Source organism: Melanotaenia boesemani, chromosome 11 (genome assembly GCF_017639745.1).
Source record: "Melanotaenia boesemani isolate fMelBoe1 chromosome 11, fMelBoe1.pri, whole genome shotgun sequence".
Taxonomy (NCBI): Eukaryota; Metazoa; Chordata; class Actinopteri; order Atheriniformes; family Melanotaeniidae; genus Melanotaenia; species Melanotaenia boesemani.
Genome location: NC_055692.1, coordinates 3478357 through 3491719, shown reverse-complemented (window position 1 = coordinate 3491719; position 13363 = coordinate 3478357). Strand labels below are relative to the sequence as shown.

General features: G+C 38.0%; 1 protein-coding gene across 1 annotated transcript in view; it reads right to left on the bottom strand.

Moving 5' to 3' along the window:
• Window positions 1–13363, bottom strand: part of fras1 (Fraser extracellular matrix complex subunit 1) — a 290358-nt gene that overhangs the window by 160021 nt on the left and 116974 nt on the right. Inside the window, exons 10-11 of the mRNA XM_041998958.1 lie at window positions 9151–9240; window positions 7212–7359 (exon numbers count right to left, since the gene is read on the bottom strand). Coding sequence (XP_041854892.1) covers window positions 7212–7359; window positions 9151–9240 — 238 coding nt within the window. The remainder of the gene's footprint in view (window positions 1–7211; window positions 7360–9150; window positions 9241–13363) is intronic.

Below are 13363 nucleotides of genomic sequence, written 5' to 3'. Positions count from 1 at the left end.
ATTAAATTGAATTGAATTTAATTGAATTCAGCTGAATTGAGTTGAGCTGAATTTTGTTGAAATGAATTGAATTCATGCCCATAAAGCTCAGATCCGAGTTGAGCCTCTCCAGTGTCATCCATTAGTTTGTTAACTCTTAGACATCTGAGCCTGTTTATTTGAGTAAGCTATTTCAATTCTTTTTATTTTGTCTTCATATGCCACGTAAAATACAAGATTTGTACTAAACCTGTTGTTTTTCGCAGTAGTGGTGTGGTATTATCTTATATGTAAGTAAAAGAATCGTAAATAAAATAAAAATAGGCAGCCAGTGTAAACCTGCTGAAACTAAAGTGATATTATCGTGGGAGCTGTTATAAGATGTGCAGGAGTATTCTAGTTACTGCAGTCGATGGAGAGATGTGTGTGTTCAAGGCAATGGTATAACCAATCATAGTGGTCCAGTCTAGCGGTGATGAAGGCATGACGTTTTCAAAGTCATGTGAAGAAAGAGAAAGATTGCTTTGGTAATTTGATGACTGATGAAAACTGAAAGACTGAAATCACTTCCTTCTCAAGTTTAATGGAATTATTTAAGAACACTCAAAGAATTCCAACATTTAAGGAACATTCGAACCAGGATAGTCTAGGGCACTAGTTTGCCCTTTTGTTTGCATTTTCACACGGCATTTACTCAAGTTGACCAAACTACCAGAACAACATCTGCTCACGTTACAACAGCTGCCCACTAGGGAGCGATAATCCCTGAAACAGCTGCTGGACAAGAACAAAAAAAGAAAGAAGAAGGTCCGGCTGATTAATGGGCCAGGACTGAAAATGGTTTTGTTCATCACAAGAATGGAGAAACAGTAAACTTGCGCAATCTGGGGGTTTCTGTTAAAATCTAATGCAGTTTTCACCAGAATCCGTCCAGTGTGAGCAGCAGAGAAGCAGTGAGGTATCTGTCATGCTCTACGTTATGTCCTACGTCACTCCCTGTCTTTGGTTCATTGGATAGTCCATTTGCTTTCACACTGTAAGTGAACCACACCAGGGTTCACTAAAACGTAAACTGAGATGTCCAGTTTTCAAGTGGACCAGATTGCTTCATTGGTCCACACCAGAATGCAAATGAGTGTCTACACTACTCCAAATGTACGATACTATCCCTGAAGCAGACCAGGACTAGTTTAAAGTGGACCAAACAGCAGCAGTATGAATGAACCCTAAGAAGCAAAAGAACCAAGTGTAAGAGTTAACTGATCCAAAGGGAAACAATTTCTAAATACATGAACTTCTGTCTCATTTCATTTAGAAAACTCTGCATTAACCAATTTTTCACATCTTTCAGTCAGTTAAGACAAAGACATCGGAAATAATAGAGAAACAAATTTGGATGTCATCAGCATAACAGTGAATGGAAATATTGTATTTCCTAAAAAATTTATCCCAAAGGCAGCACCACCACAACAACTGGGGTGTGATGAAAAGGAGTTCTTCCCAAAGGACAAATGAAAAGATCTCTGAAGAACTGAGGGTTCTCCGTCTGGTACTGCAGATGCTACTCATCACGGTGGAGGTCCTTGCTTATTAAAAGAGAACGAAAAAATGATCATCCGAGCATCCCAAACACATCTTGTAAGAAGCTGAAAGCTCCCCTGGAAAACAGGAAACCCTGTCATCACTGAAAGCAAAAACTGAAGAACGACAAGATAACGTCATCTTAACTGGACCGTCGAACAGACAAATTCATGCTGCCACACTTCATGTCACAGCGACCGCTCTCCTCATTATGCGACTGCACAGAGTAAATAAAGAGCTTGTAAAAATGTGACTGAGGGATCTGATTAATGTGACAACTGGACAGGAGGAAGAAGCAGAGGAAAAAAAAGTGGTGAAAACAAAGAAAAGATGGAGAAGAAGGAGGGAATGTAGGAAAAGAAAAAAGGGAAGCACTGAAATGAGCATGAGAAATGACATGCAATCTGAACAGTGATGGCCCAGAAGACGCTCAGTAAGCCAGAACATACTGTTCTAAATATCTCCATCACTCTCTTTCCACTCTAACACCTCTCACTTCTCCATCTCAGTTTCATTTTCTTTCCATCAGCTACTTATTATCATGTTTTGACCTTATTTTTCATCCATCTGTCTTCCTTTTCAGAACAGAGAACAACTTGGACTGTGGAAAATGTTCTGGTTGGCTAATAGTTATATTTTTATCTGTTCAGCTGTGGCTTCTGTGCTCCCTGTTCCTGCACATAAAACGGTGGAAATAAATGAGCAAGTTTTCATAAAACCCTACCTGTTCAAAAACAAGACCATTTCCTGTTTGCACAGATGAACCAGAAAAGAAGATTTTCTCTCACATCAAAAGTTCAGAAGACAAGTTTACAGACTTGATGCTTCAACAGTTTACTTTCATTTCCGCACACCCCTGAGGCATAAAAATAACATCTGGTGAGTGATTAACACCTGAACAGTATAGGAAACAAACCCTGCACCACTTGATGAGAAAATCCTCACTCGGACAACCTGCAGATGTGACATTTGATAAGGTTGTTGTTGTTTGGTCGCTCAAAAAAACAGAGAAAAGAAAACAACACCTGTCAGTTTAATGTTGAACAAAAGCTTGACCTCCAACAGAGTCGGGCTACCCGCCACAACTTCCTGGAAAATAAGCCAACTTACCAACTCCAGCCAGCATTTGGCTGCGAATTTCACACCCGGATTCACATTTAAAAAGGCGATGCACCATTTAGTGATTCATCAATGAATCCTGCCAAATTCCCGATCAGGACTCTCTTTGTGCCAGACAGCAGAGACTAAAGAAGCATCAAAGCCGGTTAGATTGCTCTAAGTTTGTTGATGAAATATTGGTGAGAGGATTAAATGATTTAACTGAGAGTTGAAATGAAATTAGTGTCATTGATGCATCAAAGATCTCAGATTCCCTCCAGAGAGTCACACTGAAAGTTATTCAGTCCTGCTTGGAGCGAGACATGAGAGGAAGCTTCCAAAAATCTGCACAAAGATTAGTTTCCTTCTTCTGTTAGGAGCCGAGAAAAAGTCAAAGAAAATCTATTTTTCCAGTGTAAGCATTGATTTTAATAAAATTAAATATTCTGTTATTCAAGAATCTGTTGCAAACTGGGTGCAAACATAAAGAGAAATATTTACAGAATTGATGATTCTTTTCCAGTTTTTGTATTTTTTCCACATAAAAGGCTGAACAAATACATAAAAACTAAAAAACTGCAAACAATTAAAGTAATTATTTAATCAATGACAGATGAATGATGATGATGATAATGATGATGATGATGGCTGAATTGTCGTCATTATTGTCACCATCATCATGGTTATTATCATTGGCATCATCATCATAACAACCCTTCGTTTTTACCTCTGGCTTGTGTTACCTGTTTACACCTGTAATGAAAAATGCCTGAAAAATACTGTTTGGATGTTGACTGGGATTAAAAGCGTGAGGATGAGAAAACAGTTGGACAGGTGACATGTCTACATGCATTTTTACATTAAAAAACAAACAAACCAGAAGACATAAAACATAAAAGAATGAAAGTGTTTTACGGGTTAAGGCAGTGCTGAAGTTTTCAACCCAGGTGGACCTGATGAATTGAGTCTATGGCTGCACCGAGCTGGCTGGAGGAATTGATGCATTCATCAGCAAACTCGTCTTCCTGTTTGAACCTCGTTCTGCCAGGGCAGCTGTGAATTTTAACAACACGCCTCTGAAAGACTGCTTGTTGTCTGACTTCACTGGTTGAAGCCGTGACACTGAAGAGACTGTTTTACCTCACCGTGCATTAAAGTAAATGTCCTCACAGCTTGTGTGTGAAACTCTGGACGTTATTTTTTAACTACATTAACTTGTCTGTGGAATGAATTTGTGGTAATAATGTGTGAAGAATACCTGTGTTAGTACACGTATAATCTATTGGGACAAAGTCCTCCAAGCGGACAGTATAAAACGAACATTTGCAGGTTGGTGGTGCCTCCAGTTGTTTGCATGAACAGAAAGTTGGAGGGTCAGGCTGCAAAATCAAATACATTTTATGTTGGATGGTAAATGAATGAAAGGACAGATAATCTGACATGCAGCAAGCATCACATTTTTATTGCCACAATAACACCTGCAGTTACATTTCCCATGCTGCCCCAAGGCCATTAGGCTGCTGAATTCTTACACAGAATCACAAAAGTCTGATATCAAAGACCCATTTCTGTCAAAACATTTGGGCTGTTTGAGCTGAATGAGACCAGCGCAGACACTGGCGAACTGCACAATGCATGCCCTTTGGAGCCGTGTCCTACTTAATCGGGCGTCTCAGTGATGTATGCAGTGCTAACATTTTGACATCAAGGAAGATTTTGAAGCCAGGTGCTGCAGTCACTCTTCACTAGCATGATGTGAGGGGATGATGGGAAATGTCAGACTGTCACTAGATCTAACAGGTGACTGGTTTAGATGTTGCCTCAACCTCATGACATACGCTGAAAACTCTCTGTTGAACTGGGGGTTTTGTCTCCTCATCAGGACCATGAACGGCTGCATACTGAGTGCATTAAAATAATAAAATAATTCTGGGAACCTAAGACCACAAATGCACTTTTAATTACACGTGCATGTGATTATCATGGCTGCCTCGCATACTCTGTGTGCACAAACCAACGGTTCACATGTGAGTCATGTGAGTAACCAGTAGGGTCCAACATCCTGGTGGTGACATCAGCCTTATGTTTGGTCCATTTAACTTATTTTTGACATTTTAAAACCAATTTCATTCTAATTAGATCCAAATGCCACTCAAACCGATGTGTCATTGATGAGGCAGCATTGAATTTATGTTCTATGTGCTTAATAAATACCGTTTTAAATCTACATACCAGCACCAACTTGTCTGCTGGTGCAGGCAGGAAGCTCACATTTACAGCCTTTCCCATGAGACCTGAATAAAGCAAAACTCCAGGTCATGGCACTGAGGTGAGAACTGACCAATCAGAGGGGAGGTTACTGACCCAACGACAGCTCTGATTAATAAGCTTAGAGGAAGATTTATGATTCATGCAGGAGGAGGAAGATAAGAAGGAGAGAGGGAGCATATGTTCTGTGAAGTCTTTTAAAATCCTATTTTTAACGACAAACACTGTAGAAATGTGATTCACCACCAGGCAGATGAACCGATGGAGGTTAATGAGTGAATATATGTTTCCTGCATAAAATGTAAATGTAAAGTCAAAGTTTAAGTCGCTTTCAGCTCAAGCTTGCATATTTATGGTGCATAATGCACATATTTAATCTCTTAATGCATACTTACACAGGCCAGAGGTCATCATAAAAAGCCCATGTGCAACACACTGTTGAGCTGACTTTAACACACACACACATACAGCTTATACAGGCTGGAAGCAAAAATGATGCCTTTGATTTCTGAAGAACAAGACTAAAACTGTCATGGATTCGACATTTGAGCTTCCACTTCTTAATGTTTGAGGCAACAAGTCTTTATCTAATTTTCATCCTCATATTTATTTAGTTCAAATACTAAATAAATCCCTTTTCATTAAAATCAATTCAATATTAATTTATTAATAATAAAATAAATAATGGACTAGATACTTTATATGTTCACACTAAATTAATTAATTTTATTTAAACATCATCATTTTTTATTCTATTAATAATAATAATAATAATCTGACCATAATGTCATTGAAATGGTCTATAGAAATATATTTCCTTTGCTTTACTTACTGGCCTTTTACCAGCTGTTTACATGTTAAAACACAACCGTTCTGTATGTGTTCATTTTTATTATTATTATTATTATTATTATTATTATTAGTATTATTACTATTATTATTATTATTATTATTATTATTATTATTATTAGTAGTAGTATTATTACTATTATTATTATTATTATTATTATTATTATTATTATTATTATTAGTATTATTACTATTATTATTATTATTATTATTATTATTATTATTACTATTATTATTATTATTATTATTATTATTATTATTAGTATTATTAGTATTATTACTATTATTATTATTATTATTATTATTACTATTATTATTATTATTATTATTATTATTATTATTATTATTAGTATTATTACTATTATTATTATTATTATTATTACTATTATTATTATTATTATTATTATTATTATTATTAGTATTATTACTATTATTATTATTATTATTATTATTATTATTATTATTATTATTATTACTATTATTATTATTATTATTATTACTAATATTATTATTATTATTATTATTATTATTATTACTATTATTATTATTATTATTATTATTAGTAGTAGTAGTATTATTACTATTATTATTATTATTATTATTATTATTACTATTATTATTATTATTATTATTATTATTATTATTATTATTACTATTATTATTATTATTATTATTATTAGTATTATTACTATTATTATTATTATTATTATTATTATTATTACTATTATTATTATTATTATTATTACTATTATTATTATTATTATTATTATTATTATTACTATTATTATTATTATTATTATTACAATTAACCTAATTTCAGTTTTATTATTTGTGGTTGGTACCGAGGTTGTTCATATGTGAGTGTTGAAATAATTCTCTACCGGATACTTGTTAATAAGAGGGCGAAGCAAGTGAAAGGTCAGATGAGGAGGTGGAGATCCACCAAGGACTGAGAGGGAGAAACTGGACAGAAACACCACAGGAAACTGAAACTACAGACGTTTTAAAATCTGTTTACTTATGGACCTTTTTCTTTTATTGAAGTATCTGCCCTTCTGAAGGACAGTAGGAATTAATATTTAAGTATAATGTATAATTATAATGAAATACAGTAAAACGTTACTTTAAATCCACAGTAAATTTCCAGCAACATGTTCTATATTTTCCTCATTTTGAGAAAAACGGATCAGTCATTTCTGCAGGAGTTTTCTAAAAGCAGAAAATGTACATTTCTCTTGAGAATAACACAGAAACAAGGACTGAGGTGAACTTCGGTCCTGAACTCTGATGCTGAACATACCAAGAGAAATCAGCTCAAGAGAATAAACAGAGACTTCAGAGGTGGAAAATACAACTAAATACTGCGTAGTGATAAAGATTAACAACAGAAATCCAACAGAAGCTGCACATGGCGTCTTCCCTGGATGCTAACTTACCCGGACGACACTCAGGGCAACACTGGCCTTCCTGGATCACAGCCATGGAGCCCGGAGGGCAAGAGGGGCAGGAGCTCAGGTAACAAGTCACCTGGGCATCCTGGCACTCGCACTGTCGACAGCTGCCATCACTCCAACGAGCCAAGTTCTGAAACATGACAGAGAGGATCTCCTTTAACCGCTGAGGCCCTGAGGGTCTTTCTGGGGTTTCTGCTCTAAAATGACAGACCCAAAAAGAAAAGATTTTTATTTCTCTGGAATTCCAGACTCCGTGCAAACCATCTGTGTATCAAAATAAAGCCGAAACTGGGATTTCATCAGAGGTGGAAGCATCGCCACAAATGCTGCTGTGTTGCAGTAACTGAGGATGGAACATAAGAAACAAGGGGGGATTGTTTTCCTCCTCCTACATCTTAACAGCTTTGTAAATTTGCTGCAGGCGACAAATAACTCAATAAAGCCACGAAATCAACATGTGGAAATTATCTGTGCGAAGGTACAGAGGTTTTAATAAAGAGATAGCTTAGGTGGTTTTCAGTGAGGTCCTCGTCATCCGATAACTGTCCCTGTCTTTAAAATTCTTCTGTTGTGGAGCGTTTCTGTTGGGATGTTGTTTTGTTCAAAGGTAGATAAAAAGTGGACAAAATCATTGCAACAACAGTGGATAATGCATCAAGCTAATGCATGCATAAACATGGAAATACAGTAAACGCTGTCTGGAAGTCGGAATAACACGACCTCCAGCTTTGATTGTGCTATTAGCATGATTTTTCCTCGTTTTTAATCATGTCATCCAGTAGAATTACACCAATTTCACAGAATATCCTCTTTGCATTAACACCTTCCTTCTGACAGCCCTATGAAAAGCTATCGGTTTTGCTATTGGTATAGACAACACTAGCCCTTTATTTACTTTGTAGAGAATGATACCAAATCTTGCAGTATCGCCCACCCCTGCAGGAAACTCCTGCATGGCCTTAATGCTCATGTATTTGCTTTATCAGAAGCAGAACAGTCAAACTCAAAAAAACACTGAAATTATCTCAGAAATCTTAAAACCTTTTCAATGTTCTCTCAAAGCCAACACACTTAAAATAGAGCTGAATAGGTAGCACGTTAAGAAAATTCACACTTTAATAATAATAATTTTGTTTATTTGTCACATAATGACATCCTGTTCCGACTGACTGAACAAAAACAAGAACAGCCTGAAGAAAAACAGGCTAGTTTTTATTATTTCTAAACCACGTAAGAAATCCAAGCTGTAATTATCCTGTCAAAAACATGTTACTTTAGTCTTTCAGGACAGTCTAATTGATGTAAACAAAAGCTTATGAAGGCACTAATGAGCATGCATATATCTAGTTTAGTTAATTGCAGGTAAAAGAAAATCTATTAGAAAAAGGATAATAGCCTGATGTAGTCTCGCTCTGAGCTGCAGCTTCAGCTGACCATCCTGCAGCACTTCATGAGCATTCCCCTCTGACTGAAAATGTAAAATATTAAAGCTCTGGATTCTAGTTTCCAGCACTGAGCTGTGCATAACAAAGCTGGTAAACCCCCAGAAGATGTGGGCCAAAATAATAAGAGAATTTAGTTTTAGGCTAAACAGCCCCGCGTCATTTGATAGCTGCGTCTTAAAACACATATTTACTCAATCTTCCTGCAATGTTTATTCTCAGTGTTTAGAGTTAGTTTATATATTTATAAAGAGCCTATCGTGAATGTGTGTGGTTGCTGTGCAGCAGCCTCCTCTGCACTGAGACGTTATGCCTCTTATTTTTCTTTCTGCTTCTGAGAATAGAGAGTTCACAGAAGCCCTGTGGTGTCTTTGTCACACCCACGCAGTTTGGATTTCATGATTAATTCTGCAACTGTTTTCTCAAGTTTATGTGTAAACACTCACAAAGTAAAATCCAGAGGCGTGACAGAAAAGTACCTTGTAGGATTTCCCCTCATACACACAGGTGGGCTTCAGAGACGAACACTCTGGGCAGCACTTCCCCGGCAGGTGAACGAGGTCTGATTCCTGAAACCAGAAGTGTAAGATGTGCTGAGGTCTCTCCTCAATACATGATAGATGGTTTTGATTTTTTTTTTTTACAAATAAAACATAGTTCTGACCTTCAAATTGCAATTTATTGTTATTTTCCAAAACTCCTTCAGCAAATAACTTTCTAAATGTCAGCCATGCACAATTCAAATTGTTACAAGGCTCCATTGTCTGTGGGAATGCAACATCTTAGACTTTCTGGAAGGCAGTATGTGCAAACAGACGCCTAAAAGGACTGATAATTCATAGACTAATATCAGTCTCCTAATAGTCAGGCTCATTACAAAATCTAAATATTAGATTTAACTACAGCAAATTAAAAAAAAAGAAAAGAAATTAAATTAAATGGAAAAATTAAGCAGTGATTAAATACATTCATAATAATACCATTTTCAAATGAATGAAACTGTAAATAAAATTTATAACTTAGATGTTCAAATCCAAAACATTCAATTAAGCGATTATTTATTTAATAAACTTATTTTTAGAATTGTTTTAAGCGTTGCCAGACATAAACGTTTTCTAGATCTGTAGCTCATTGTCTTTGTTTTTAGTTTGTGTAAAATCCCACTGGGTTTGCCACAAGAGTTAGATGTTTGGTTGCTAGATGCTGCGTTAGAATTGAAGGCCTCAGTGCTTCAGAGCAGTGTTAGCTAACGTTAGCTAACACTCCAAACAGACCTCTCGGCTCTGGAGGGTTAGCTAACATACTCTAAACAGACCTCTCGGCTCTGCCTTGTTATTTACAAAACTAATAAACTTGGTTGTTCATGTGCAACTTGATTGTCCTCCCTGAGCCACCTCCTCTCCTCCCTGAGCCGCCACCTTATCGTGGTGGAGGAATTTGTGCGTCCTGACAATCCTAGCGGCTATGTTGTTGGGGGCTCATGGTAGAGTTACCCTTGGCAAACAGGTATCTAGGGGAGGACCAGACGAAGTGCGGCTCAAATCACCCCTATGATGAGGAGAAAACAAGGACCAAAGTTTCCCTTGCCCGGACGTGGGTCACCGGGGCCCCCCCTCTGGAGCCAGGTCTGGAGGTGGGGCACGGAGGCGAGCGCTTGGTGGCCGGGCCTTTGCCCATGGGGCCCGGTCGGGCTCAGCCCGAAAGGGTGACGTGGGCTTCCCCTCCCGTGAGCTCACCACCTGCAGGAGGGGCCATAGGGGTGATCCTCTGATCCTCGGCTGCAAAAGCTAGCTCTAGGAACGTGGAATGTCCCCTCTCTGGCGGGGAAGGAGCCTGAGCTGGTGCGCGAGATTGAACGGTTCCGGCTAGATATAGTTGGACTCACCTCGACGCACAGCTTGGGCTCTGGAACCACTGTCCTTGAGAGGGGCTGGGGAAATTCAATGCTCACGTGGGCAATGACAGCGAGACCTGGAGGGGCGTGATTGGGAGGAATGGCCCCCCTGATCTGAATCCGAGTGGTGTTTTGTTGTTGGATTTCTGTGCTCGTCATGGATTGTCCATAACGAACACCTTGTTCAGACAGAAGAGTGTCCACATGTGCACTTGGCACCAGGACACTCTAAGCCGCAGTTCGATGATCGACTTTGTAGTCGTGTCGTCAGACTTGCGGCCGCATGTTCTGGACACTCGGGTGAAGAGAGGGGCGGAGCTGTCAACTGATCACCACCTGGTGGTGAGTTGGCTCAGATGGTGGGGGAGGATGCCGGTCAGGCCTGGCAGACCCAAGTGTGTTGTGAGGGTCTGCTGGGAACGTCTGGCAGAGTCCCCTGTCAGAAAGAGTTTCAACTCCCATCTCCGGCAGAGCTTCAACCATGTCCTGGGTGAGGCAGAGGACAGAGGACTGAGTCCCACAATCAGGTAGACAGGTGTCAGTGGACCCACTAGTATGTTTGTTTGGAAAGGTTCCAGACTCTTTGACACATGAAGAAGTTTCTCAAATTTTTTAATGTTGGCAAAGAAAACGAAAACAAAGTGGGTCAAAGATGAAGCTCCCTCTATTTCCATGCGGAGGTTAGGTTAAGGTTAAGCTAGGATGTCGTAAAGGTGGAAGAACTGATGCTTTTCTGCAGAAATGGATGAAACCATTGGAAGTTCTGGGACTGTAACTTGGACTGGTGGACATCATATTCCTGACTGGATGTGGGTCCATGTGAGAAGAAACTGTCTTCATTTTTAATATTTTTGTTTTGTGCTGCTGTATAAAGTTTTGTGTTTGACCAGCTGTGTGTTGTTTTGCGATACAAATAAATAAGTGGAAACTAAAAAAGGGAACAATATAAAGGTTTTTGAAAGTTAATGAGAAGATCTCCTCTGCCCAAATAATGTGACACTATTCATGCAGGAATCATAAACCTCCCTCACTATAACTGTACCCCAGTGCCTTTCTCTGCCCACTGACCCATACTGGCCATTAAAACCATAACCTCATCTTAACCATGATCAACGCTGGCTGACACACACAGGGAAAACTGATTTGCTCTGATCTTCATAGCAGAGTGACCTTGTTCATCTCAGTGCTGGCCTAATGCCAGTTATGCTACTTAAAGCTAATGACACTTAGCAGCTTTAATTATCACCACCGCCATGATTAATTAGGCTTATTTGGTCGTGAGCAGGATATGATTAAATCTGCTTGGTATAAGAAAATACTGGATGAGGTGTGAAGTTAATGGGTGCCATATTAGAATTGGGAATAACTATGGGAACCCCAGTTAATAATCTTAATTAAGCCTCTCTTTTTGTCTCAAGACACTTCCAGGTCAAATGTCCCACATTCCTGACTCACATGTATTCACATGAAGGCTTCAGCTCATCATTTTGTGTTAATCTGAAGCTGATTCAACATTCAGAAAGTATTACTGGGTTGAATTATTTCATATCACTGTATCACCAGCTCGGTGCAGGTTGAGCATAAATCTTCATGTCTTTGTAAGCCTGAGCTTTTTCACAGATCATTAATTTAATATTTTCTGTCAATTTCCTGAGTCTTAACTAAGTGATCATCTGTGAAGGAGCAGCCAACCTTTCCTCCCATACCAACCCAGTCTTTACATTTAAACGCATGAATTTCATGGCAAGAAATGAAACTGTGGTACAAAAAAGATATCTTTCATTGAGACAGGAAATGTCATCTCTGATTTTTGGGAATGAGTTTAAGAAAAGAAAGAAAAGAAATTAAAAAGGTGCATCTGTGCTGTTAAAGAAAGCTTGACAACAATAATTATACTACTAATCAATACTCATAACCTATAACCTCACAATTAAGTCAAAGTGATACGTCAAGTCATTCTAGTAACTTGCCAATATGGTATTACTAATACTAATAAAATCATATGAGTCATCATCATTATCATGATGTAATTCACCTTTCTCACTGTCATCATCTCCATTAAGGACAATAAATATAAAATTAGAATGAAAATAGATAGTTTTTCACCCTAAATCAGCAGAGCTGTGACCAGAAGAAAAGCCAGGGCTCTACTCAGTGGAAGTTGATTGAGTTCAATCAAATTCAATTAAATGGAACTTACATCTTATGAAGTTCTGCTTAGTGACTCATTTGTTTAAACCAGGTGTGTTGAAGCAGGAAAACATCTAAAACCTGCAGGACTGCATCTTGTAGGACCAAACTTGCCTCCCCCTGACAGAAGTTATGACACCTAGAACTACATCCTTCTGGCAATTGGGCAACATAAGCCATGGCAAAGTGTGTATAGCACATTTCATGTACAAGACAATTCAAAGTGTTTTACATAAAAAATTAAAACAGGGTAATTACAGCAGGGTGTGAGAAGGAATAAAAAGTGCATTAAAAACAAACTTTAAAATAAATAAATAAACTGAATTAAATAAAAAAACAGAAAAGGTTTAAATAAAATGCAAGAAATAAAGTTCCAGTGTGGGAATTAACAGTTTTTAACTCTGATGTAAAACTGCTGAGTCAGCAGACCTGCAGTTTTCTGGGAGTTTGTTCCACATGTGAGGAGCATAAAAGCTGAACGCTGCCTCTCCACGTTTAGCCCAGACTCTGGGAACAGAAAGTAGACCTGACCCTGATGACCTAAGGGATCTGGTTGCTTCATAACCAACCAGAAGATCCTGAATGTAGTCTGGTCCTAAACCATTCAG